The sequence below is a fragment of the Eriocheir sinensis genome, chromosome 67 (genome assembly GCF_024679095.1).
Source record: "Eriocheir sinensis breed Jianghai 21 chromosome 67, ASM2467909v1, whole genome shotgun sequence".
Taxonomy (NCBI): Eukaryota; Metazoa; Arthropoda; class Malacostraca; order Decapoda; family Varunidae; genus Eriocheir; species Eriocheir sinensis.
This window is the reverse complement of record NC_066575.1, coordinates 5,718,014-5,745,528: the sequence shown is the minus strand read 5'-3', so window position 1 is coordinate 5,745,528 and position 27,515 is coordinate 5,718,014. Positions and strand designations below refer to the sequence as shown.

At 45.6% G+C, this 27,515-nt stretch overlaps 2 protein-coding genes across 7 annotated transcripts in view; both read right to left on the bottom strand.

The window, feature by feature from the left end:
- LOC126987982 (exportin-7-like) overlaps positions 1-4,961 on the bottom strand; it is a 30,074-nt gene extending 25,113 nt beyond the window's left edge. For 5 of the 6 annotated variants that reach the window (XM_050845686.1, XM_050845685.1, XM_050845691.1 and 2 more), the window contains exon 1: positions 4,870-4,961. In XM_050845686.1, coding sequence (XP_050701643.1) covers positions 4,870-4,884 — 15 coding nt within the window. In that variant the 5' untranslated portion in view covers positions 4,885-4,961. The other variant, XM_050845687.1, reaches the window with a different exon arrangement.
- A 5,460-nt stretch (positions 4,962-10,421) lies between these two features.
- LOC126987981 (puratrophin-1-like) overlaps positions 10,422-27,515 on the bottom strand; it is a gene marked incomplete at its 5' end in the record, with an annotated part of 20,616 nt that continues 3,522 nt past the window's right edge. The window contains 12 exons of the mRNA XM_050845684.1: positions 10,422-11,909; positions 12,375-12,664; positions 13,028-13,273; positions 13,620-13,950; positions 14,198-14,344; positions 14,539-14,664; positions 15,160-15,345; positions 15,582-15,755; positions 15,934-16,009; positions 16,290-16,439; positions 17,146-17,726; positions 17,840-18,043. Of these exons, the coding sequence (XP_050701641.1) occupies positions 11,904-11,909; positions 12,375-12,664; positions 13,028-13,273; positions 13,620-13,950; positions 14,198-14,344; positions 14,539-14,664; positions 15,160-15,345; positions 15,582-15,755; positions 15,934-16,009; positions 16,290-16,439; positions 17,146-17,726; positions 17,840-18,043 (2,517 nt within the window). The remainder of the gene's footprint in view (positions 11,910-12,374; positions 12,665-13,027; positions 13,274-13,619; positions 13,951-14,197; positions 14,345-14,538; positions 14,665-15,159; positions 15,346-15,581; positions 15,756-15,933; positions 16,010-16,289; positions 16,440-17,145; positions 17,727-17,839; positions 18,044-27,515) is intronic.

Sequence of the window (27,515 nt, the reverse complement as noted above, 5' to 3'; positions counted from 1 at the left end):
GGCCAAATTTGTGCCATGATATAAACCCCCCAAAATAGATGATGCATAAACTGATCACAAATGCTTTGATATATATTATGAAATGGTTTGTGTGAGTGATGATTTTTTCTCATTTTTCTCGCTTAGAGGGGCCATTAAGAAACATGATCCCCGCTGCTACCGGGTTAAAGTCATTTTGAGGGTCAATAATAACTATCATTTGTAAATTCTGTGAATTCTCAAGGGTATCTGCCTCTTTACCTCATAAATGTCAGAAAATTAATGCACTTTCCTTCATCCCAACTCAGAACAAGACTAAATGCCACTACAGGTCCTCACCATGTGGAGAACGTGAACACGAACCTAAAAACAACCAAATCAAACTTTCCACGTGACCAATGAACTTTTATGACAATGAACACTGGTATACATTTTGCATCCTAACACTCAGGGATGCCACACCTAATCCATCCCAACACAAGTAAATAAAACAAATGACAACATAAAACACAATAAAAATTTTCAGTTACCAGCAGAAAATAATAAATGAGGCATATTAACAATGATACTGAACCTCTACCAATCCTTGACACCAATCAACTACTCTTGCTTCACTCTAATCTAACTGAACCTCCAACTACCACCCAGGAATTGACCTCTTTTCTGACTCTCTTTTTTTCTCATTATTATTTTCTTTTTACCCTTCAGCTGCTTTCTTTACTATACTATAAGAACCTGTGATGAAGAAGTGGAGTGAGCAAAATGGGATTGAGCAAAAGGATATCCTCGTGGCTCAAGGCCTTCGGAGTCATATCCACGTCTAAGCCCATTACATGACTTCGCTTCTCCCATTTAGATAAATTTCTTTGTGTTTTGATTTTCTTCACATTTTCCATGGTAGAAAAACCTAACTGCTTTCAAGACATTAGGCATCCATTTCTTGCTCCATTATGAAGAAAGAAAATGAAGAAAAGGATACCCACAGCCTTACTATCACTGTCATGGGGGGGTGACCTGCAAGTACTTGGACCACATGAGAAATTGATCTACTCGGGATGTATTTTCCTTCAATATCCTGTCCGGGAGTCGAACCTGGGCTCTTAGGGCATAAGGTGGACAACTCTAGTGTGACATGCCAAAGGGTATCGACATAGGTCAAGGCATTTGGGGTCTGTGTCGTGCGTCATTACTGAGAGAGATGGACGGAGAGAGAGAGAGAGAGAGAGAGAGAGCAAAAGGCTATATTAATGCACATGGCCTCTAGCTAACTGCACACTCCTACTTTAGATTTGACAGCCATGGATGCTTAAAAAAAAAAAAAATAAATAAATAAAAATAATAATAATAATAATAATAATAATAATAATAATCCCCCGAAGTATGCCAAGTCTACGAGCCGATCCCTAAAATATTTTCTGTGCCATGTTACGTTTCACCACCTCTTGTGAAGATACGACGAGACCTTGTGTTAAAAGATTTTGCTCGGTCAAAAGCTTCTAAAATGATGGCCTACAGACTCAAAGGGAATGGATGGAATGGGAGAGCAAATGAGATAGGTAACTGCTGTTGTGGAAAAAATGGAAAAGGTGGGCCATAATAAACTGAGATGATTTGGGCATGCTCAGACACAAGTGCAAATATCATGTATCTCAAGGACGAGCACAGGAAGTTAAACAGAAGGGCAGTTTGAACATCACCAGACATATGGACGGATATTAAGCTGGAGAATGCATGTGAAAAGTGGGAGGAAAGAAAGGTGAGAGGAGAGGGGAATGAATAAGGAGAATTGGAGTCTTCGTCCAAGGCCACCTCCTTCACTAGAATTTAAAGTAGATTGAAGCAAATGTCTAAATCATCAGACAACATTACTAAGTAGCTCAGTAATGTGGGTAATGATAGTCTGGGGTACAGGCACCTTTAATCCTCTGGTGGACAATGTTAATTCTATAGTGTCAGCAGTTTGTCCCTCGGTGACTCCCAGTTCACACCCGCATGTACATGTTCGTGTCCTGTTACTTTCCATAGAATATAAGGACTTTAGTTTATTCAGTGTTTGTCTATCCCATCACTGCACGTGCAGAAAACAACCTGAACAAAAAGTAATCACCAAAATGTAAAGAAAATATGCCCATGCAGTAAATCTAAACAAAAATGTCACTTGATCAATTCTATTCCTGGGACTTTTCACAGCTCTGATTTAAGAACAAGGAGGGAGTCACATTTGTACTGGTCAGTTATCTAAGTCAGATAAGGAGAATTTAACAACTTTTTCCTGTTCTTCAAACAATATATAATCCCCTTGAAACTGACACCAGTGTCTGCCCAAAGTCAAGAAGCATTAGACAAGCAAGTGTTTAAATGGAGTTTTTAAAATGTATGAAGTGGTTTGGTTAGATAAAACTTTTGAATACTGGGTGAAAACATATAATATGCCTTGAGCAATTTTTTTTTTTTAAATCAACTTGTATCTTCTGACAATGTTATAGGAAAAGATTTAATAATACCCAAATTAATTTATAACTTTGAGATTTTTGGAGACTCATTAGTAGAGAATAATAATTTAGTATTAAAGTCTTTTTCTAGTGCACAGGCTTATCTGGATCTGGACAATAAAATGCAGGGCACCAATCAGGTGCATAACACGCATGTTGCTTATTGTTACCTTAATTGAAGCAAATCTTGCCTGGCTCTTTACTGTGTATGTCTTATCTTGAGGTGCATTCAAATTGCCATACAACTGAAATGACTCATCATCATCATGTTTTTGGACTGGGGGGGAGGGGGGGAATCAGATTAAAACAAGGAAATATATATGAGGAGGAAAGACTGGCCCAAGAAATGTACCACAGCACCCTCCACACATGCACAAAGTATGTTGGATACATCCATGCAATGTTTATACATAACAAAATCACAACTCATCACAAACTATAACAGCAAGTTTGTCTGAATGGAGTGAGACACTTTACGACATGCAAGTAATGCAGCTAATGCAGTCCTACACTTCTCGTCAAGAGGCTGTCACATTTTGGAGCACAAATTTGTAAACATAAAACCAACACTACAACAGAACCACCATAACCTAACCCCCAAGCAGTGCTGACCATGCCATAGATTGCATGTACTAATAATAAGCCAGAAACCATTCATAAAGCCACATTTGAAACCTACATAGCACTAGATTTGACCCAAATACTCATTTTACACTTCTTGTACATTCCTAAATTCCGGAAAGGATACTTATGCCAATAATTCTCTTCAGTCATTTAAATTTTCATTTTAAAGTTTAATCAATCATGCTCATTTGTGGGATATTTTTTTTTTCTTAAATAACCTTATTAGATTTACCGGTAAAGTGTTTTTGTCTTTGTTCCCATGAGTCAATACAACAAAATCCTCTAATTTATTAAGATGTGTTCAACAAGGTGGATACGTACTGCTCAGAAATCCAAATTCTGTTAAAAATCTTCTGAAATAGATTGTTTACTATTAAACTCTTCAAAATTAAGCAGACAGGAAGAGTAAAATCTCTTATATCACACTGAGAATAAGATGTCTGAGTCCCCAACAAATGCATGCAGCGGCTGGCTTCAGCATATAACTTTGAACCGGAATGACAGTTTACGTGCTGGCAGGACGCTTCCATTCCGTGTGGATTAACCTCACCATCAGCCGCACTTAAATATGCATGAAAACAAATAGTGCTGCCATGTCTCCTTGGTAACCACAGGCATGTTTCTAGATAACTCTGAAGCTACTGGCTACAAACTAACTCCGCCCCCGGCTGAAAAGATTTGGCAGCAACTTGCCAATTCTGGTCCATGTTAAACCTATGTGATGAGTACAAAATTAATGAAGTGGATGAGTTTTATCTTCACTCACCACACTCAGCATTCATGAGGGGCCAAGCTAACACTGTAGCTAACTGACCCCTCCCCCTCTGAAAACATAAGGCTGCAACATGTCTATTCTGGTCCATGTAAAACTTATGTTGAGTGATGAGTAAAAGATGAATGCTGAAGGGGATGAGTTTTATCTCCACTCAGCCCACACAGCTTCCATGAGGGACCAGGGCAGCACTGTAGCTAACTGACCCCCTCCCCCTCTGAAAACTTTAGGCTGCAACATGTCTATTCTGGTCCACGTAAAACCTATGTTGAGTGATGAGTACAAGATGAATGCTGAAGGGGATGAGTTTTATCTCCACAGCTTCCATGAGGGACCAGGGCAACATTGTAGCTAACTGACCCCCTCCCCCTCTGAAAACGTAAGGGTACAACATGTCTATTCTGGTCCATGTAAAACCTATGTGGAGTGATGAGTAAACCTGATGAAACATGCACAACAAAGGGCCCTCTCCCCCCTCCCTCCATGGCCCTACACGACTCATTTGACCCCTTCCCCTGGGCCCTGAGTCCCTTCCTAGAGGGTCATATGCCTGTCACCACGAGGGTCCACCAGGGAGCTGTAATATGCCCCCTCCTGGTGCCCGTGCGAGACGCTGTGAGGCTTCCAGGGGCTACATTACCCCTGGCCGACGTGTAAATTGGGCCCCATTAGCTAAGACATCACGAGTACATGGAACACCAGGGATACTGACATGCATTCTGAGGCCCCGGCGTTATTTATAGAGCCCCGGGTGGTGCCTCAGGTCCCCAACACCAGGCTGTCACGGGCCCAGGGGAGACAGACGAAGTTTGCTCTCAATGACGAAGTGGGGGCTCCCTCTGTTCTGATGGCTGGTTTGCGTCTTTCTTCTTCACCCTGGGGCACACAGCTGGGGGAGAGCAAGCCCCCTCACCGCACCTCTCGATCTGGGGCTACACGACAACTTTGTTCATTTAGGAAACCACAAACAAGGCTGATATAGAGTGTTGTTTTGAGGCGTACCTGATCCTCCGCCATGGTAGTGCTGCCCTCTGGTGGACCCCGGCATCCCCCAGCACCCAGCCGCCTCCCCAGCCCCTCCCCGTCACCCCCCCGTCCCCGCCTCAGCACCCCATCCCACCCCAAGCCCCTTCTCAGCACCCCATCCCCCCAGTCCTCTACAAACCCTCCTCAGCACCTCTGCTTCCCATCCCTCAACACCCCAGCCCCTCCTCAGCACCCCATCCCTTCCCAGCACTCCAGTCCCTCCTTAGCACCCCAGTCACTCGATCCTCAGCACCCCACCCCCCTAGTCCTCTACAAACCCTCCTCAGCACCCCAGCTCTCCCCAGCACCCCATCCCTTCCCAGCACCCATCCATTCCCAGCACCCCAGCCCCTCCTCAGCACCCCATATATTCCCTCCTTAGCACCCCATCCACTCCTCAACACCCCATATCCCCTCCTCAGCACCCCATATTCCCTCCTCAGCACCCCATCCCCTCCTCAACACCCCATATTCCCTCCTCAGCACCCCATCCCCTCGATCCTCAGCACCCCATCCCTTCCCAGCACCCCATCCCCTCCTCAGCACCCCATCCCCTTCTCAGCACCCCATCCTTTTATCAGCACCCCATCCCCTCCTCAGCGGCCATTCCTCCTTAACACCCCACCACCCCAGCTGTGCCTCGATCCTCACCCCCTCCCCAGCATCCTGCCTCCCCTTACAGGAAGCAAACAAGGCTTTTTTCTTCCCCTCCAAACACCAAAATTGCATGCACCACCCTACAGATCCTCCTTGGCTCATACGAAGTGCTTAGTATTGTAATGGTGCCTCGATCAAGGTCACCGGGTTGACTTTAGTACAGATTCAGTTATTTTTTTATTTAATTATCAGAAGGCACACGCACGGTCATAGCCTTGGTCATAAAGCAACCATATATTGTGACACCGCAGGAATCCCACTCATCTAATATAATAAATAGCTAATGTAATTCAGTTCAGGGTTTGTACACAAGAACCTTGATAATATATTTGTTCACTGTCAGGGGTGTTATTACTCTTGGGTTTTAAGTATAACAATTATTCCCTAGAGCTCTCACTGGAAATAAATGAATAACTTTTCCTGCTCGATGGGGAGTACTTAAGAATTTCATGAATGTTAATGCTGCTCCTTTTCCTTTACGAAGTTTTCCTAGATCGAGTCTGTGTGTTCCGGTGTGTTCCTTCGGCGTGACCCACGTGACCCCGGCGCGGCGTCCAGCAGAGCACGGCCTCTGCCAGGGGTCACTGCGGCCGCACGCCCTGCTCGGAGTCTCCTGTCCTTAACCTTGTTAAAACAAAGGTCAGGACAAATTTTCTCCCGATCTTTGTTTTAACATGGTTGGGATGGATAACGTGCAAGTGATATTCAAGGCCTACTAATGGGACTTACAATGCCCATACAGTCGTTCTCAGTGGCGGATCTAGAAAATAATTTTTTTGGGGGGCACTTTTTTTTTTAATATATCAGTGACAGTCGTAACAAAATTTTCAATTAGATCACCGTCGGTCAGTTCACGGTGAATGTATAATTTCGCAAGCCCATTCAATTTCTCGATCCTCACCCATTTGACCGTCTGTATGATTTTATATGTTTAAGTGTAGAAAAACTTCGTTCAGCTGTAGCAGATGGAATGGGCAAAGTGGCATAAATAAGTAATAATTTCTTTGTAACAGGATAATTTTGTAAGCACTGCTCATATGTGTCAAATACAGTATTTGGCAAGGAGCTTTTAGGTACAGCTAGAAGACCAACGTGATCTCCACATTCTGAATTAAGTGACATAATCATGTAAATTATCCCAGGCCCAGAACTGGATCATTTATTAAGAGGTAGTCTTTGTATGTACATCAATAGCGACCAGCCGCAGTTCTCTCAGCCTCTCTCTCCCCTGCGTCCAGTATCCGCCCGGTATGCATACTAGACAGTCATTCAGCGAGGCGAAACTCGCAGAGCGTGAATAAACTGTAGTGTAGATACATGTTCTGGGGGAGTATTTAACATTTTTTTCTTCTTTTTAGCTTTAAAACATATGTTAACGCGAACTAATAGATAAACATTCATTTATTCATTTTAATAATAATGATGATACTACTACTACTACTACTTATTATTATTATTATTATTATTATTATTATTATTATTATTATTATTATTCATTCCGTTATTAAAAATGATAATATTTTATTTTTGGGGGGGCACGTGACCAGGTACCCCCCCCCCCTGGATCAGCCACTGGCTCGTTCTATTTCTCCGCATACGTTTGATTAAGAAAATTATTCTTAAACGTATCGGGCTCCCACCACGCCCTGGTTTATCATGTGGTAATATATGGGCCCCAAACAAAACTATCTGTTCCATAAAAGCTCATTAGTTATGATCTATATTATTAGAAACAATAATGAATCACAAGTAAGAGCAACGATAAAGGTATGGGGTGGCACTACAGCCAAGCGTGGCCTCGGCACTCATCTCCATTCCATTGGACCTTGAGCCTGTGGGGGGTGAGAACCCATTACCATGGGACACAGGACCGCATCTAGAGCTGTAAAAAGCGGGGAGGTCTTTTTCCCCTATAAATATGTACCTTTGTAGCTATACTTGAAGAGGGGCGAGTGACGAGCAAGGCGTGTCAAATCAACAATTAAGAGGAGTGGGGTGATAAATTGACATATCTGGATGCATTTTCCTGCTGTTCTCCAGAAATGTAACCGCTTAGCAGATGGGGGGGTCGTCCGCCTCACCCCCACAATATACCTTCCCCAGGTAGCTTATACCCATCGACCAACCCGAAAGGGGAGACTGAACAGCTGGCTGGGCTGTGTGCCGACTGCCATGGGCGGGGATTCGAACCCAGAACGCGGATTCGTAGCTAACCACTATTACACGGAGGGTCGGAGGCGCATTGCTACTGAGATGGTGGATTATGAAAGTCTCAAGGCAAATCCTGCCATCGACTGGTGATGCAGTAATACCTAGCATAAGAAGAGACCTCCAGTTTATATATCTGCGTAATTCACCTCCTTACCTCGACCTGCTCAAAGTATAATAATCTGCTTTCCTACAGTGTGAAATTCGTTTGTTTGTTTGTTTGTTTGTGTGTGTGTATGTGTGTGTGTGTTTTCCTAGTTGTGTGTGTGTGTGTGTTTTTTCCTAGTTGTGTGTGTGTGTGTTTTTTTCCTAGTTGTGTGTGTGTGTGTGTTTTCCTAGTTGTGTGTGTGTGTGTGTGTGTGTGTGTGTGTGTGTGTGTTTTCCTAGTTGTGTGTGTGTGTGTTTTCCTAGTTGTGTGTGTGTGTGTTTTCCTAGTTGTGTGTGTGTGTGTGTTTTCCTAGTTGTGTGTGTGTGTTTTTTCCTAGTTGTGTGTGTGTGTGTGTGTGTGTGTGTTTTCCTAGTTGTGTGTGTGTGTGTGTTTTCCTAGTTGTGTGTGCTCGTTTTTGGGAATAATATCGTAACGAACAATCGTATCGGTACGAGATTTTGCGACAGTGTTTTCACACTGCCTTAATTTGGTATCGCCAACCGCCACAAGTAGAGAATAAAGGCACTTGTCCCTATACCAAGAGGTAAAGTCATCAGTGTCAGGCAAGATACGAACACAACTACCAGAGGCTCCTCCACTTGTTCCTCCTCCTCCTTCTCCCTCAATCTCTCTCTCTCTCTCTCTCTCTCTCTCTCTCTCTCTCTCTCTCTCTCTCTCTCTGGAAGATACATACATACTCGAGAATGATTTTTTTTTTCAATTAAGGCATGCTTGATGTGATACTGGGACTTTAATTTTGAGCATAGTGATACACATCTGGGCCGTGGACGTAATGACATGTGAGAGTAGGGTGAGGTGGTAAATGATGACTACCATGATTGATGGTAGAACGATTGCTCGCTTGTATTTGTTTCTCTCTCGTTTGTTTTTTGTTGTTTCGCAATTCTTCCCGTTACCATACTTTCAGCTCTTCCCTGACAATAAAATTAATAGCACCACTATAATTTGGCGATAAGAGCACCATTACTTTTATCAGTAGGTACATGCTATACAATAGCCCTACGAAAACGTACACCATAAACCACCAAACCACTACGCTACCAATAGTTACGGAGGTAATTAGGCTATGTAAGTAACACGTTACCCTACTCTCAACTTTATTTAAAGGATGCCTATCAGTATTAGAAAGAGTATATAACGCCACTACAATTAATGCATGCCTTTCATTCATTATAGTTACGAAGCTACATGAGAGAGAGAGAGAGAGAGAGAGAGAGAGAGAGAGAGAGAGATATTGAGGGAGAAGGGAGGAGATGTGTGTGTGTGTGTGTGTGTGTGTGTGTGTGTGTGTGTGTGTTTTCCTAGTTGTGTGTGTGTGTGTGTGTGTGTGTGTGTGTGTGTGTTTTCCTAGTTGTGTGTGTGTGTGTGTGTGTGTGTGTGTGTGTGTGTTTTCCTAGTTGTGTGTGTGTGTGTGTGTGTGTGTGTGTGTGTGTGTGTGTGTGTGTGTGTGTGTGTGTGTGTTTTCCTAGTTGTGTGTGTGTGTGTGTGTGTGTGTGTGTGTGTGTGTGTGTGTGTGTGTGTGATTTACCATGGTCATATCACGTGCTGGCCCCCAAAAAAGACTTGTTCAAATGATGGATCTCTGGGTATGTCTGAAGTCTCACACCACATCCCACACACTCTGGAGGCGGGACACAGCCCCTGGCACCCGGTATTCACTGCTGGTTGGATATAATAAAGAAAGGACACATCTGGATATATTAAAGAAAGGACACATACGAGCACACGCAATGAGGGGAGCTTCAGCCTTACCATTTGATTTATCAGTAGCAGCCAAACGAAGGACCCAACACTCCATCTTACTATCAGATGCTACAGATCTCCATCTTGTCTTCTGGAAATGTTGCCTCACTCAAAAAGGACGTCAATAATCAAATAAATAGATAAACTAGACGCCAGACCCTAACTTGGCCCCAGCTGTTCTGCCTTGCCCATCCCTGACCTGCCCCTCCCCCCTCCATGCCCCGCCCCGTTTTAAATCCAGTGTTGGGTTTCCTTCCCCATTGTTACGTGGAGGGCATCTTCTCATTAACTTGTTCGATGTTTGCGCCAATTCAAACACTTCCTGGGCTGTCACTGTCGTTTAGTTTGTCCATTATGTTACCTACTCCATCCCCGCCATTATCAACAGAACACCTTCAGTCTTTATCTGTTCCTTCATGAAATACCTTTACCTTCATGAAGAGAAGTTTGTATCTTCATAAAAAAAACTACCATCATGAAAAAAACGGCTTTCATAATAAAAAAAAAGTCTACTTTCATAATGTGCCTTTACTGAACAAACTAGGCTAAAGCTGTCTTCTTCATAATGATAAAATAAAATGCCTGTAGCCTACTTTCATGAAATGGTTACCTGTAGCCTACTCTGTGGTCTGTACCTTCATGAAAAAGAATCATTACTAGTTGCCATAGAATGAAGCCACTGAAATCCTGTTTTGAACTTACATAATCATGACCCATTCTGTTTAAAGTTTTCAAAATCATACACAATATATTTAAATATAGAAGAAAATTTTTATTTATTGTTGACAGCTTCATATTACAAGAAACCAGTACAATGTGACAAGAAAGTATATATGTACAATGTAAGAAATGATAAAGTATATGTAGTATGTCAGTTAGAACTATCTTGATCAAAGACAGAAAAGTATGGAAATTGACCAACTGACTTTGTGGCACAGAAAGTGTGATTGCATTGGAATTACAGTTGCAAGGATTGAGGAAATTAGATGCAACTTCCAGGCATAGACATCACAATGTTTATGGTATTACAAAAATATTATTTACAACACTAAATTATGCATGATGGCTGCGGTGGAGGCCACTATGCCCGGGCCAGTTAATTACTGCTTCTTGCAGCACTGTGTCCTCACACTGCAGCCACCACCTCCTTCAACATTCATTGTATTGCTCTCAAAACTCATGAACCTCAAGCAGAACTAGATTACAGTGACTGTATTTTACTGGAAATAGTAAATAAAGGATCAAAGGAAGTTGTGTTCTTGCAAATAATCATGTATTAATGAAAGTAAATCAAGGAAGTTTAATTGTTAACCTATCATTCAAACTGAAATAGCAATAGGAGTAAGGTCTGAATTGTATAATTAACATTTAATATAATAATTTTTAAATCAGATTGGAAACACCTGAATGGACAGCAGCATTCAGGTGGCGTTATGTACAGGATATAGGAATGCTCTTTTAGACTATTTTCAAGCAGATGCAGAGTTTCTCAGTAGAAGTTTAAGAGTCCCCAGCAGCAGGCAGAGTAGCACCATTGTTAACTACAGTCCGACAGCAGCAATTCACATGATGAATTGCGATGTCTCAATATACTACTGTATGGCTTTTCTTAAGGTATGTTCCAAAAAGATCAACTACGTCACTCTAAATGGTGCTACCTGTAAGACTGTGCGTCCAGCAAACAGGGCGAGCAGGAAAGAACAGTGAGGGAAGAGCATTACAAGCAGGTACGTATGACTTGTGGGAAAGAGCGGGAGTTGGGTCACATTATTTTGTATCACACTGTCTTCCCACGATGGCTCCCCCATGCTGCCAGGGGCCGGCATCCTCGGTAACTAGGATTAACACAATTCAGAGTCTTCCTCCCATCTCAGTCTCGCTCATTTATGAAACACTTTGTTGGTTGCAAATCATAAATACAATAACTTCTGCATGACTGGCTTGTAATAGTTTAATAAAACTAATATGACTGGCTTGTAACATCAAAATAAAACTAATATGAGAGGAAGAGGTTATTTGGCATCACTATTCTACTTTAACAAAGCAAACAAGCAGCTGTGGGCTAGGGCAGGAGGGCGACTGTAATAATGTTTCTCATATCATAAGCTATTTACAAAGTGTAGTCAATTGATATAACAAATATAGTCTTTGTACATGTCAACTATTAATAAATACATTTTAAACCTAACGACTTGGACAGTGGCGCCCCAATCAGGCAGCACGTGGTCTTGAACTACACCTGCAAGGAAGAAAGGGTTTTATTAATACAAGTGATCTTAGCTTCTGGCTAACAGCTCCTGTCTACTAACACCTGAACTGTTGCATGAGTTAGTTGATAAATATGAATGGCCACAACTGTTTTTTTTATTTTTTTCACTTAAACATCTTTTCCAACCTACTAAAGCATTTAAGAATATATATACAAACCTATGAGCAGTAATACTTAAGAACATAAAAACATAGAGTCTCCTACTATAAACTTAACCCTCTTTATTCTACCTCTCCATGAATTTATCAAACTTTCTTTTGAAGGTATCTATTATATTGGCACTCACCAACAACTACCAAGGCTGTTCCACTCATCCATCACTCTATCAGTAAGCCAATTCTTGCTAATGCCTTTGTTAAACCCATTACCATTTTCAATGAATGAATAATTTCATCTGTCTGAGGGAAGGACACAAAGTGGAGGCCTTGCTCTTACCTCCGTTGTGAGGAGTGTTTTAGCCGCTGTGTCCTTGGCGGGTGGTGACGGACAGGGCACCTCAGGTATGGACTCCGGGGGTCTGGTGGTGGGGTAGACAGAGGGGGAGGTAGAGCCTGGAGTAGTGGGGGAGATGGAGGAGGTAGGAGAGGTGGGGCAGGTGGAGGAGACAGGTGAGAGGGCGGAGTCGACGGAAAGGGTGGTGATGGTGGAGTTGGAGCGCTCCACCCGCCGGTGTGACTGGGCGTCCTCGTCACCCCCGGGGTACATGTCTGCCAGGATGCCACTCTCTGGGAGAATACAGATCATCATTAGCAATATTATTTGATGCACCAAGCAGGGTGAAAGACCTGAGTAAAAAGATTACTTTAATAAAAACTGAAACAGGCTTTGGAGTAAGTTTCCCTCTCAAAAATGAACTTTGCTTTATAATTATAAAAACAACAGCAATATATCAGAATCAGACAGCATTTTTTTGAAGTGCTTCCTCATCTTGGATCATGAAAACAGAAACAGACTTTGGAGTGATATGATAATGACATACATACTGTAGGATCTTCCCTCTCCTCAGACGTCATATGAGTAAAGTTTTTGGATCAGATATCATGTGTTTATCAAGTTACATTTTTTGTATGTGTTCTAGCACCACATACCGGCAGAGCACTGGCTGGTGCGTGTCACAGAGCGGTGGAGGGCGCGGGGGGAGTCTCCGGGCTCAAAGCCAAGGTTGAGGGCGCCCACGTAGGTTGGACACACGGTGGAGGAGTGGGAGGAGGACGCAGATGAGGCGGATGAAGAGGCTGATGAGGAACTGACTGATATTACGGAGTGAGGCCTCTTTCCTATCCCACCACTGACATCGCCCATGGTGCACACCGAGCCACTACGTAGGCGAGGAACTGGAAAGAAACGCTTGCATGAGGTGGCTGACAGGCACCAAGATGAGGTGGCGCATGAAACATCATAAATCAATAAATACTGAATGTCGTAAGAAAATAAAAAAAATGGAGAGATACCTTTGAATGATGTGGATAACAGGTACCAAGGTGAGACATAAAGTGGAATAATATGTAAGCACTGGATCCCATAAAAAAGCATATCTTATAATTGTACTGACAGAAGAATGCAGTTAACATGCACCTAGATGAGATCCTACATAAAGTGCCATAAATAAACAAATACTGCATGCCATAAAAAAATCAATGGGCCACCAAAGAGATAAAAGTTTAGGTCTTGAGGGTTTACCTTTGTTCAGCTGGTTGATGCTGATGGACCTGTCGCTGATCTGGTCTTCACTTGGTCTGATGTCCAGGCACGGCTTGTTTCCTATCCCCATGGAAGACATCTCATGCAGCCTCATGGTCCTGTTGCGCAGCGCCTGACGCCACAGCAGCTTGGAGATTTCCTCTGTCCAAGATTCCTTCATCTCTGTGTTGGGAGCCTGCAGGAGGTATGTGTCTGATGGCTTCCTCTTCCTGAACCAAATCTCAAACTTGGTGGGGCTCTCTCCAACTTGCTCTGTCAGCCCAATGTCAGTCATTTTCATGCTGTGCTTGTATTGGAATATGTCCAGCGTCTGGAAGGAAATAAATGCATGAATTTTTATCTTCATCTATCTTTATACAGAAAAGAAAGTGAATACTACAAGGAAATACTTAGCAAAGCATTCAAATGAACAATTCCAAGGCTCTAGCTTCACACTGTAGTGCTTTCATTCAGCAACATTTAATATGTAAAGATCTATCACCAAAAACACATTCAAAGGATTTGGTCAAGGGTGCAAGGCAAATTTTGATAACTTTCAATATAAATTATCTCACTACCTTTTTCTCTGGGTCACGCCTTGATTTACTGAAGAGTATCAAGTCTTCAAAGAGGAACACATGTCTGACAGTCTTCCTGGCTCTGCTCCCCTCCCACACCACAAACTCTCCTTGGCGCAGCAACCTTCCTTGTTCCTTGAGGTTCACCTGGAAGTAGAGCATAAGGAGAATGTGATCCATAAGCTTAGACAGCTCCATTTTTTTTTATACAGAGACAGACCAAGACAGTCCAAGGGTTATACATAACTATTAAAAATGTCTGTAATAGCAATGCTTTATTTGCATGTATGGTACTCTCATTTGCTTCGCTTGATCTAGCCAATCATTGTCTTGGGTCTTACATCACAATCCCTCAAGGAGTCCATGGCCAGCAGGTCGTTGCCGTGCCTCAGCTGGAACTGCACCATCTCCTGGGCCCCCTGCAGGTCGTCGTAGTTCTCCTCCCCTCGGCTGCACTCCTTCAAAAGCTGCAGGACAAGAAGCATTGCCAGTTAATCTCTGGCTGAAACATTTGGTCATTGGAAAATTAAGTGCAGTTGGAACAGGTAGGCTATACGCCTTTCCTTCACCTTTATAGAAAACAAGAAAGCAATAGTGTGTTACACCCCACAACACTGTTTTTGACACTATTGGACCAAAATGCAGTCACTCACTGCCTTTATACAGAAAAAAAAGAATAAAGTGAGGTTTGCTAGAACAAACACAACTGGTTCTAGAACACTACCAAGACAACCATGGTGATCAAGACACCTAAGTGCATGATAAGATAGGAAAAGACAAGACCGTGTGGCCATGGGTGATGCAGTAGCCCAAAGCATCCTATGACAGTCCAAACCGTCCTGCAACTCACAAAAGCTAAGATCTTACACGGAAGACTTTGCCCCCTCAACCCTCCTTTGGGTTGTTAAAAGACTGGAAAATGTATTTTCTACTCAGTGTGCAAGCAGTATCCAGTGACTGACCTGCTTCAGGATGAGTGCATACTTCCCCATGCGCTGCACCGGCTTCAGGAGGTACGAGGCCAGGTCCATCTTGTCTTCCAGCTCCAGCTGCTTCTTACGGAAGAAGGCAGACCCATACTCAGACATGAGGGAGTCAGACTTTGGCTTGTTTTTGTTGTACAGGGCATACAGGTGAAATTGGTTCTCCTGCAAAAGTAAAAACATGTTACACTTTATTAGTAAAGAAAAAGTTCTGTGGCTCACAGCAGAATTTCTGACAAAAAGATATAAAAAAACTTACTAATGATGACAAGTTTGGGGAGAAAAGAAGATGAATACTACAAGGAAATATTTAAATAACAAATCATTCAAATGAACAATTTCTTGGCTCTGGCTTCACACTGTAGTGCGGTCATTAAGCAACATTTAGTATGGGAACTTACATATCTCAGAAATATGGAGCCGATGGCAAAGGGTCTCATCTCGTAGGCCTCGAGGGCACGCAAAAAGTACCCGGAGTGGAACTCGTAGATCTTCTCGATGTTTCCAAAGACCACATTGCGCTGACCCCGAAGTGCTTGTGGGATGTCTTCCCTCATGAGCTCCGGGATGTAGTTCTGAAGATTCAATGCAAAAGTACATCATAAGTAGCTGTACCACAAATAAACACTTGAAGTAACACACCTGCTATCCGCATGACGGAACAAACAGAAGGGAAATCCACGGGGTTGAAGAGGTGGAAGGAGGAAAGAAAGATGACACAGTATTAAAAGACTTGTGCATGTGTGTCCTCACCTCAATGATGTACTCGAGGGAGTTGACGTAGTCTCGTTCGGTCTGGATGAGCTCGCGCATGATGAGCAGCAGTGTTCTGGGGGGAGGAGTGAGGGGTCAATATTTTCTTAAGCATAAGGAGAAAATTCAATCAAAAGTTTCCAACGTAGCTAAAAAAATTGCTTCTCTCTCTCTCTCTTTGAATCATATGCAGAATTTTCCTACATCAATAAAAAAATAAAAAACATGCATTCAGTCTCACAATACAAAATTTACTGTCAAATATAATGGAAACAGCATCACTCACTTAAAAAAAAAAAAAAGTCCATCATTTACAACATAACTAGGCTGGTGAACTATGACCCGGGGAGACTTACTTGCTCTTCTTGACCTCCTCCTGCGAGAGGTCATCGGTGTTGATGGACAGGTTGAGCTGCGAGCCACGGATCAGCAGGTGCGAGTTGACTGCCGAGGGAGGGAAGTTCTTGCCGTTGACTGGAGACAAGGAAACACCGCCCTCTTCCAGCCTGCAAAGGAGAGGAATGTTACTATAGGGTCTCTCTTTCTCTCTCGCTCTCTAACTATTAACTTTCTCCTAATTTACTGGTTTGTTAATTGGAGACAAGGCAGCACCATTATCTTCTAGCCTATAAACAAAGGAATATATCTAGTGTAACACCAAGGGGCCTAGAGAAGCTATGGGTGACTCTCTCTCTCTCTCTCTCTCTTAACTTTCTCCCAATTTACTGGTTTGCTAAATGGAAACAAAACCATCTTCCTCCCAAACAAAGGAACATTGCTATGGCCTCTCTCTCTCTCTCTCTCATTTTGATGGTTTGCTACATTATTATTATTATTATTATTATTATTATTATTATTATTATTATTATTATTATTATTATTATTATTATCCACTGCAGGTCCTTATCTTTCTTTGGGATGATTTAGCGTAGTTGTTTTTGTTCCCCAAGTTGGTATTTTTTTCTCTGCTGCACATATACTAAGTTTTTACTCTCCCTCTTAGTTCAACTTTTTAGTGATACTCTGGGAACTACCTCTTTAATTGGTCTTCCTTTTTACATATAACCAAGGCATTACGCTGGATGCTCATTGCTACTTTGAATACAAACATGAAACTAAGTGGTTTATCATAGTTACTGCGAAGCCTAAATGATGAAGTTTCCCCTAAAACCACGTGTCTCCCCTCACCCCCGCCCCTCAAGCCATACCTACCCATTGCTCTCCTCGGTGGTCTTGGCCATGAGCCCGTACTGCCACGTGTTGGCGCGCTTCATGAACTTGTTGGTGGTGGTGACCGGCCCCGAGCTGTCGCTGGAGGAACACGAGCTGCTGCCGCTGGTGCCGCTGGAGCCAGACAGGGAGGTGGAGGGCACCGTGGAGGGGCTGCCCAGCTGTCTTGGGGTCGATGAGGATTGCTGGAGGTCCTCTGCGCTCTCCCGCACCTCCTTGATGTCTCCGAGGCTGGTGCGGGGCTCCAGGGGCGCCTTTGCGGGCGTGGTGGGCGCCGGCGGGTCCAGGAACACGGAGTCATCGTCTGTCTCGACTGAAGGGCAGCGGGACAGGGGTTCTCGGGGCCGCGACCCTATGGAGGACACCGATCTGCGCCTGCCCGAGGCGTTCAGCGGGGAGCAAGGGAGCCACGCCAGGGGAGACACCTCCTCTCCGCCGCCGAACACCTCCCCCAAGTCTACGAAGCTCTGGCAATCGAACTCCATCTGTCGTTTTGCTTTCTGCAACGCTGCCTGTCGTCTGCGTAAGAGGTCGCTCGTCTCCTGACACCGCACCTGTGCCATCTGAAAACAACAACTCGTTAGGACAGTCTATGGGGCGTGAGGTCAGTGGTGGGGCAGCAAGTAAAGATTGTCATTGATCACTCCCGCTTCCGGGTGTGGGCGGGGTGGCTGACCTTGCACTGCTGCATCAGCGTGTGGTTGTTGAGTCTGGCGGCGAGGGTGGTCATGGTGGTGAAGGTGTCCTCGGGGATGGGCGGGTGTTCCTCAAGGTGGGCTGTGAGGGTGCGGGCGGCGGCGCCCACCTGCTCGGGAGAGGCGAGCCCCTCGCCCTTGACCCGACCCACCACCTTCATGGCCGCCAGGGCCCATTCGTACGCCTGCAAGGAAATAACAACCATCAGTCAAACACTCAGTGACACATTCCGGGGGCGGCAGTGACGGCCAGGTGGCGGCGACAGCGGAAGGGAGGCGAGTCTAGGAAGTACTCGAGGGAAGGGACACCCATGACCGAGTAACTCAAGGCACCTAAATGTTTACTAACACGTTCTTGCCAAAACAAAACCCGACATATCTGACAGCTCGCCGAGGAAGTCCTGATGAGTCACACAGACACAAAAGCTGTCCTAACACTACCGAACATCCGTCCACAACACTTCTAGACACCCCCCCGCCACGCCGCGGCCCTGAGGGGTGGCAGGTGGCGGGGGCTGCTGAGCAAACCCTCGGCTTATATCAGTATTTGCTTTAGTGATTAGTAATTTCAGATAATCTCATGCCGCCCAACAATCGGCCACAAAGGTCACGGGGCGAATGGTTGGCGGGGGCACGCGCAGGGCGGCCACAAGACAAAGGGCGTTAGGGCGGGGATCACTACTTGTTTGCACACCGATCAGCGCGAGGGAGCCGCCGCCGCCCAGCTGTCGCCCCGCACCTCTTCACACCAGCAGGAGGGTTCCCAGACGGGCCCACTCTCCCTACCCGCCTCACCCACTCCCTACATACCCATCCCCTTACGAATTGTCACCCAGCACCCTACCCCGCTTTCCCCACTCCACTACCCTCTCTTCCCTTCCTTGCATTTCCGTTCCTTCTCGTTCCCTCTCCTTTCTTTACCTTCCCTTCTCCTCACTTGTAGTACCTCCCATTCCTTCCCTTTCCTCCTCTCCACTACCCTGCAACCCCTTCCCCTCCCTTCCTTGCATTTCCGTTCCTTCTCGTTCCCTCTCCTTTCTTTACCTTCCCTTCTCCTCACCTGTAGTACCTCCCATTCCTTCCCTTTCCTCCTCTCCACTACCCTGCAACCCCTTCCCCTCACGAGTCGTCTGCCCCCGGAGTTTGTAACACGACCCCGCGCAGCAGACGGTGAATACTAGGGGTCGTATTATTAGACATTTCGGGGCCCAAGAACACATATTTGACCAGGCTTTCGTAGGAGTTGTAAGCATTTCCAGGAGTAGTTTTATGATCCTGGTGGTAGTTTAACACTTCCTCTGAACCGTGAGCCTGAAGAAACACTCGTTTGAACCCGACTGACCCCCTCTTTGACCTTTAGAAATAGCTGATGTGAGGAGCGAAACTGTCTTATGATACCGGTATAGTATTGCCAGCCCTTGTGTAGTACTATATAACCTTCCTTCCCTCCCTCGCCCCTCCCGCTTCACGCCGCTTTCAAGGCATCTATGGAGTGTATACAAAGGACTCCTCTCCCCCTAAGTTAGCACGGAAAATAAACATAATTATATGGATTTTATGGAGACAGGCTTTTACTCCGCTGCCTCATCCCGTCCCCTCCACACCACCACCACCACAGACGGAGGGGTTAGGGTGGCCAGTTTTTATGCATTATTATGAGGTGTGTATCTTGTTTCTCTCTCTCTCTCTCTCTCTCTCTCTCTCTCTCTCTCTCTCTCTCTCTCTTTTATTTCTTTTCTTTCTTTATTTTTACATATTGCATATCGTTCCGATTTTAGTATATGTGCCGCCGAAGCAAGTACTCTCTCTCTCTCGAAAACCAGTAGTTGTCGTAGTGGTATGGGAAGGAAAACAAATGGTGATGAGCAACAAATCCGGTTGGTAGACTCTACAAATACACAAAAATCTATGACAAAAAAAAAAAAAAAAAAAAAAGTTTAAGTGGGACTCAAACCTTGGTCCACGCGCTCACCAAGCCCGCACGCTGACAACTCGGCCACCACCTCCCTTTCGTCTTATAATTACTTTTAATATCAATCTCTAGAGTTTAGGTCTATTTAATATTTTCTTCTTTGGCATCTGCTTTCCTTTTTTATAGAAGAGGGAACTCGAGGGTGAAAAGGAAAATATAATAGGAAACAAGAAGTCCACAATGGCGCTGCTCCCACAAACAGTGCTAACGTAAAAGAGTGGTCAGAGCCATTTCAAAGCGTCTTGATACTCCCCTCTTGAATTATTATCATTACTGTTTTATAGCTCTTGGGTCTGTTTCATTCCTGGTAAAAAGTACTACAACTCATAACCGTCGTAATTGTTGTCGTCGTGGGGTCGGCGGGAGGGAGGGAGAGGAGGAGATGGACAGAGAGATTGCCGGGGACAGCGCGGGCCACAAAGCTGCCGCCTCAGTACATCACGCGGGGGGAGGACAAGCGACCATCACGGGGCGGGCGGTGCACTGTGTTCTGTTGTGTTCTTACCCTCCTCCTGGCTCCTCCCTCCCTCTCCCTTCCCTGCAGTGCCTTCCTTAACTTCCCTTCCCTTCCTTTCTCTACTCTATTCTCTTCTCCTTCCTTCCTTTCCTTTCCCTTCCCTTCCCTGCAGTGCCTTTCTTCCCTTCCCTTCTCTTCCATATTTTTCTCTTCTCTTCCTTTCCCTTCTCTGTCCTACTCTTCTCCCTTCCCTTCCCTTCTCTTCTTTTCCCTTCTCTACCCAACTCTTCCTCTTTCCTCTCTTATTTTCTAATGCATTTTCTTCCTTTCCTTTCCTTCCCTTCTATCTTTTAATTTCCTTCCCTGTATTTCCTTTCCCGTTTCATCTCCTAGCTCTCCCTTCCTTCCTTTCACCTGCATATACATCCCGTCCCTTCCCTACCATGCAATTCCTTCTCTTTCCTCTCCTTCTACTACCCTTCATGTCCTTCTCTTCCCTTCCTCTTTCTCCTGCTCTTTCTTACAGCTCCTTCCCTTTCCTCTCTTCAACTACCTTACGTGTCCTTCTCTTCCCTTCCTTTTTCTCCCGCTCTTTCTTACAGTTCCTTTCCTTTCCTCTTTTCAACTACCTTACGTGTCCTTCTCTTCCCCTTCCTCCCTCCCTCCTTCCCTCCTTCCCGTTAGTACAGTACCTCCGCGAGAACCACTCAGTCACGGCAAAAGTCGCTACGAAAGTGTCTCTACTCAAGGTTCGTCTATTTCCGCGCGTGTTGACAGCTACTGATATTGTTCACAGGCATGGAGGTAGAAAGACTGGAACCGACCTTAGTAATACTTGACCTGTGAAGCCTTCCTATACCTCCATGTTCACAGGTCATCTAGGTCATCCAGCCTCCTGTCACCCTTAACTGCCATGCCCGTCGATGCTGCGAAGTGGCGAAGCTGCGAAGTTGGAGTATATGAAGTCCAATGCGTGGAGTGTGTTCTTGGATTCAGTATTCTTAGGCGCTACCGACTCACATATCAATTGTTTTTAAAGCCCCCCTCCCTCCCCCCCCAAAAAAAAAAAAGAAGCTATAATGCGTTCTCATGAGTTTTTTTTTATAGTTTCAGCTCTAGTTATTCCTCTGATATACCGTACTTTAATCCCCTTTTTAGTTTGTGAGCCATGTTAAGTAATGTGTTCTGGGTCTGTAATGTACGTAATGGATGTACCGTAGTGTGATCATGAAGCTCTTAAGGGCCAAGTAACTCAATTCACCTGTAGTTATTCCTCCTCTGATACACCGTACTTTAATTCCTCTTCAGTATGAGCCATGTTAAGTAATGCGTTCTGGGTCTGTAATCTATGCAGTGGATGTACCGTAGTGTGATCATGAAGCTCTTAAGGGCCAAGTAACTCAATTCACCTGTAGTTATTCCTCCTCTGATATACCGTACTTTAATTCCTCTTCAGTGTGAGCCATGTTAAGTAATGCGTTCTGGGTCTGTAATCTATGCAGTGGATGTACCGTAGTGTGATCATGCAGCTCTTAACTAATTCACTCTTAACTTAATTCACCTGTAGTTATTCCCCCTCTTATACACCGTACTTTAATTCCTTTTCAGTGTGAGCAATGTTTAGTAAAGCGTTCTGGGTCTGTAATGTGGCCTATGTAGTTTATGTACCGTAGCGTGATCATGAAGCTCTCACTGGCCACGTCTCCTCGTAAAGGCAGCAACAGAGTAGACTTAACACACGCACACACGGAAGGGTCAGGCTGTTATGGGAGTTCAAAGGAGAGTGCCCTTGAGACCACTTTCCTGCAGCTTTGACGACACTCACTCGACCGCGGAGAGTTGGCCGAGTTGGGAAGAAGTGCTGGGGAGGGTGAAGAAGTGCTGGGGAGGATGAGGAAGTGTTGGATGGGGAGGTGGGGAGAGTGTTGGGGAGGAAGTCTTGTCTTGGGAGGAGGAAGAGAGAGAGAAAGAGGGAGGGGAGGGGGGTTGGGGAGGAAGTCTTGGAAGGGAGGGGGGAAGGAAGAAGAGGAAAAGGAAGAAAAAGAAGGAGGTTTGGGAGGAAAAATGCTGGGGAGAAGGAAAAAGTATTGGGGGGAGAGGGAGGAGGGAGAGAGGAAGAAGGAGAAGGGAGGTTGGAGAGGAAGAAGAGTGAGGAAGAAGGAAAGGGAGGAGGGAGGAAGAAAAAATGGGAGGAAGGAAAAAAGGGAGAGGGATAAAAGCGTATTGGGGAGAGAAGGAAAGAGTGCTGGGGAGGAAGAAAAAGTATTGGGGAGGAAGAGGAGGAGGAAGAAAATATGCTGAACGAAGGAAAGAGTTTGGGAGGATAAAAGCGTATTGGGGAGAGAAGGAAAGAGTGCTGGGGAGAAAGAAAAAGTATTGGGGAGGAAGAAGAGTTGGGGAGGAGGAAGAGGAGGAGGAAGTGTGTCTGTCAAGAATCCTCCTTTCTCTCAATGGTAATCTTTTTTCTTCTTTCTTTCTCTCTCTCTTTTTTCTTTTTTTCTGAAGAGTCGGCGTCCATTGTAACACGAAAACCCTGACTCACTCATTACCCTTCACTGCCTCTTATCCCCTCCTCCTCCTCCTCCTCCTCCTCTTCGTTACCCTCGACCACCTCTTATTCCATTCATTCGCTCCACTCGCCCACTTGTCTTGCCTTCTCTTCCTCCTTCCTCTCCTCCTCCTCCTCCTCCTCCTTATCCTTAACCAACTCTTATTCCATTTACTTCTCCTCCTGCTCTTCATTATCACGGGCTGTCTCTTATCCACTTTATCCTGTTCGCTATGCATGTGTTGATTGCCGCCCATTCCTTTTATTCTCCTCTTCCTCCTTCTCCTCTTATTGCATTTGCTTCTCCTCCTACTCTTCATTATCACGGTATGTCTCTTATCCACTTTATCCTGTTCGCTATGCATGTTTTGATTGTCACTTACTCCTTCTTATTATCCTCCTCCTCTTCCTCTTATTCCACTTGCTTCTCCTCCTACTCTTTATTACCAAGGTCTATCTCTTATCCACTTTCTTCTGTTCGGTATGCACGTCTTCACTGCCATCTACTCCTTCTTATTTACCTCCTCCTCCTCATTCCCCTCTCTACACGTGCACGCCCTCCGCCAGGCCCATCCACAAGCACCCTCACGTAGGTCTCGTAGGTCGTTCAGGCACAACTCTCAGCTTTCTCGCGCCATATAAGTCCGTCCGTCAGTCTGTTTTGTTAAGTGTGTCCGTGTGATGCCGCGACGCTCCCAGACCCAGACCCAATCAACGCTGACGCAATAACAGAAAATAATAGACCCAGACAGTAGAGACACATTAGGGAGTGCCGTTACAAAGGCGAAACTCCCGACCGACTACTACTACTACTACTACTACTACTACTACTGCAGAATAATCACATTGAAGAAGCAAAAACGACAATACAGAAATTTTGGATAAGAGAAAAAAAGAAGGAAGTGGGGGAGAGGTATGAGAAGCTTGGGGAGTGGTAGGTGGAATGGGGGAGACTGGGAAGTGATAGTGGGAAAGCTTGGGGAGTGGTAGAGTGGAGTGGGAAAGCTTGAGAAGTGGACGAGTGGACTGGGGAAGCCTGGGAAATGGTAGAGTGGAGTGAGGAAGCTTGGGGAGTGGTAGAGTGGAGTGAGGAAGCTTGGGGAGTGGTAGAGTGGAGTGAGGAAGCTTGGGGAGTGGTAGAGTGGAGTGGGGGAGCTTGGGGAGTGGTAGAAAGGAGTGGGGAAGCTTGTGGAGTGGGAGTAGGTGAAATAGGAAAGCTTGGGGAGTGGGAGAGTAGGTGAAATGGGGAAGCTTGGGGAGTGTTAAGTGGAGTTGGGAAGTTTGAGGAATGGTAGGTGGAGTTGGGAAGTTAGAGGAAAGGTAGAGTGGAGTGGGTAAAATTGGGGAGTGGAAGGTGGAGTGAGGGAGATTAAAAGGGAGGTCACGCATGCCGGCCGGAACGCGGAGTGTCGGGCAAATGCAAATGAAGGGCGCCGCGGGATGTGAGAGCGAGGAGGAATGAAAGGGAGGAGCGGAGGGCGTGATGGAGAGGGAGATAAAAGGGTGGGTCGTCTGGTGCGGGCGGCGTGGGAGAGGAGGGGTCTTGAGGTCTGGCCACGGCAGTAAGTAGACTAAATATAGTAATTGCAGTGCGTGTGAGGGGCTGCTGGGCCTGCAGGAGACGCAGCTGCGAGCCCTGCCGACCACCGCCGCCGCCACGGATGCTGCAGAGACGTCCAAGGCGGAGAGGAGGCACGAGACTTGTTTTTGTGAGCCAGGTTTGAAGCGGCGGCGAAAAAGCGACACACATTTCGTCTCTCATTGACTTTTGCCTCGCCGATGAGACGCGTGAGAACCGACTATTCTCGTGTAAAAGTTATCCTCCCCTTCCTTTAGAGCTCCGATATACTGAGGAATAGATTAAAGACCCTAAAAAAGTAGTTTCCATAAATAAAAGTCACCCCCTTAAACTTTCCCTTAAGGAGAGTATAAGAGATTCAGTTTTTACACGGCTAATACGGTAAATATGAGCAACAGCAACGGGCCAGCCAGACTCAGTGACCTCCTGGGGCGGGGCGCGGGCAGGGGGCGTCCGCGCGGCGCCCACCCCACGGCGCGGCGGACGGCGGACACACGGAGCTACCTTACCCTCCCCCCTCCCCCCCACACATACACACATACGCACACACTTTTTTTTTTTTTTTAGATTGAGGAAGAGATTGAGGAGAGGGTGAGTGGGGAAGGTGAAGGAGGAAAGATGAAGTAGTAGTAGAAGATATTAAAGCTGGTGGGGGCAGAGAGAGAGAGAGAGAGAGAGAGAGAGAGAGAGAGAGAGAGAGAGAGAGAGAGAGAATAAAGGAAAAAAATAGAATACAAACAAGGAAACAACAACAACAACAACAACAGAAACAGTGACAGAGATAAAGAGAAACAAAGAAAGAAAAAAAAACAACAACAACAACAACAACACAAACGACGAAACACTAAACACTCAAATAATCACACATACATACATACAAACAAACAAACAAACAAACAACGACAGAGCCTCCCCCGCCCCTTCCCGGTCCCCCAGCCCCCCTTTCCCTCCCCCCCCAAGACCACTACACAGCGCGGGGGAGACAAATGGACTGTGACGAGGCTGGGGAGGAAGTGACACGGCGGTGGTGGTGACGGTGACGTGGGGAGGAAAGGGGAGGGGAGGGGGGGACAGGAAGAGGGGAGAGAGAGGAGGGAAGGGGGAGAATGTGATCGTTAGAAGAAGGGGGGAGGGGAGAGGGGAGAGAGAGGGAAGGGGGAGAATATGATCGTTAGAAGAGGGAGGGAGAGGGAGAGAGGGGAGGGGGGAGAATGTGATCTTTAGAAGAAAGGGGGAGGGAGAGAGAGGGGAAGGGGGAGAATGTGATCGTTAGAAGAGGGAGGGAGAGGGGAGAGGGAGGGGAGAGGGGAGAATGTGATCGTTAGAGGGGAAGGGGTGAGGAAGAGGGAGTTGAAGGGAAGGAAAGGAGGGAAGGGGAGGGGAGATGTGATCATTAGAGGGGAGGTAAGAGGAAGGATGAGAGGGAGAGAGAAGGGGGAGAGGGGAGAGGGGAGAAAGAGAGAGAGGGAAGGGAAGAGGTAGGAGGTAGAGGAAGATAGAGGAAGGGAGGGGAGAATGTTATTGTTAGAGGGGAGAGGGGAGGAGAGGAGAGAAAAGGGGGAGGGAAGGGGAGAGGAAGGGGGAGAAATGTGTGTCGGGGCCAGTTATTGTGAGAACGTAAAAGGACGAGGTCGTGTGTCTAGGTATCGGTGACTAAACAGAGTGACACCTTGGGGGGAGGGGGGGAAAGGGGGAGGGAAAGGGGAAAAGAAAAACGGGAAGGAAGGGTTAGGGAAAGGGGAAGGGAAAAAGGTAAAGAAAAGAGGGAAGAGGGAGATGAAGGGGAGAAAAAAGAGGGGGAGAAGAGAGTTAGGGAAGGGAAAGAAAGGGGGATGGGGAAGGAAACACAGAAGAGGAAGAGAAAAAGAAAGAAAAGAGGAAGGAGGGAGGGTTAGGGAAAGGGGAAGAAGAGGGACAGAAGAGACGGGGGACGGAAATTCCTCCCCCTCTAATTTATTTTTTAGAAGTGGAGGGGTAGAGATAGAGAGGCTTGTCCGAGGGAGGAGGGAGGAAAGGATAGGGAAGGGGGAAAAGGATAGAGGGAGAGAGAGAAAAAGAGCTGAAGGGAGGAAGAGAGGAAGGAAGGGATGGAAGAGGAGGAGGAGGAGGAGGGGGAGGAGGAGGAGGAGGGGGAAAATTTAGAAGTAGTAATAGTAGTAGTAGTAGTAGGAGGAGGAGGAGGAGGAGGAGGAGAAGGAGAATGATGATGAAGGAGGTAAATGTGGTGGTGTGGTTGGTGGTTTGAAGACAGGTGGTGGTGGTGGTGGTGGTGGTGATGGTGGTGGTGGTGGTGGTGATGGTGGTACTGGTGGTGAACGTGACACACTTCCAAAACTACTGCGGTCACACTCATTCACCCCCCCCCACACTCCCCCCCTTCCCCCCATCACACCCCACCCACTCCTCCTCCCCCCTCTCCCCCCCTTCCATACGCACCCATTTCCCCAACCACATTAGAGTCTTGACCATCATCACCCAACACACACACACACACACACACACACACACACACACACACACACACACACACACTCGACTTGCAATTAGTTTATACTTTGAATTATTTTATGACCGTGACTTTCTCTCTCTCTCTCTCTCTCTCTCTCTCTCTCTGAATCACTCAAATCATAAAAAAAAACCCAGATGGATGGAAAGTAGGTTGTATGGAGAGAGAGAGAGAGAGAGAGAGAGAGAGAGAGAGAGAGAGAGAGAGAGAGAGAGAAAGCAAGTAACCACAAGCACGTAGAAGCGATGACCAATGAGACGTTTCACCACAATAAAAAGAAGAAGAAGAAGAAGAAGAAGAAGAAGAAGAAGAAGAAGAAGAAGAAGAAAAAGAAGAAGAAGAAAAGAAGCAAAATAAGAGGAAAAATAAGAAAGAGAAGCAAAATAGGAAACAAGAAAATAAAAAAATAAGAGTAAAAAGAAAAAAAGGAGAAGAAGAAGAAGAAGAAGAAGAAGAAAGGAAGAATAACAAATAAAGAAGAATCAATATAGGAAAAAAAACGATGAATATTATAATGACAAGAAGAAAAAGAAGATAATAAAGAGGAGGAGGAGGAGGAGGAGGAGGAAGAGGAGGAGGAGGAGGAGGAAGAAGG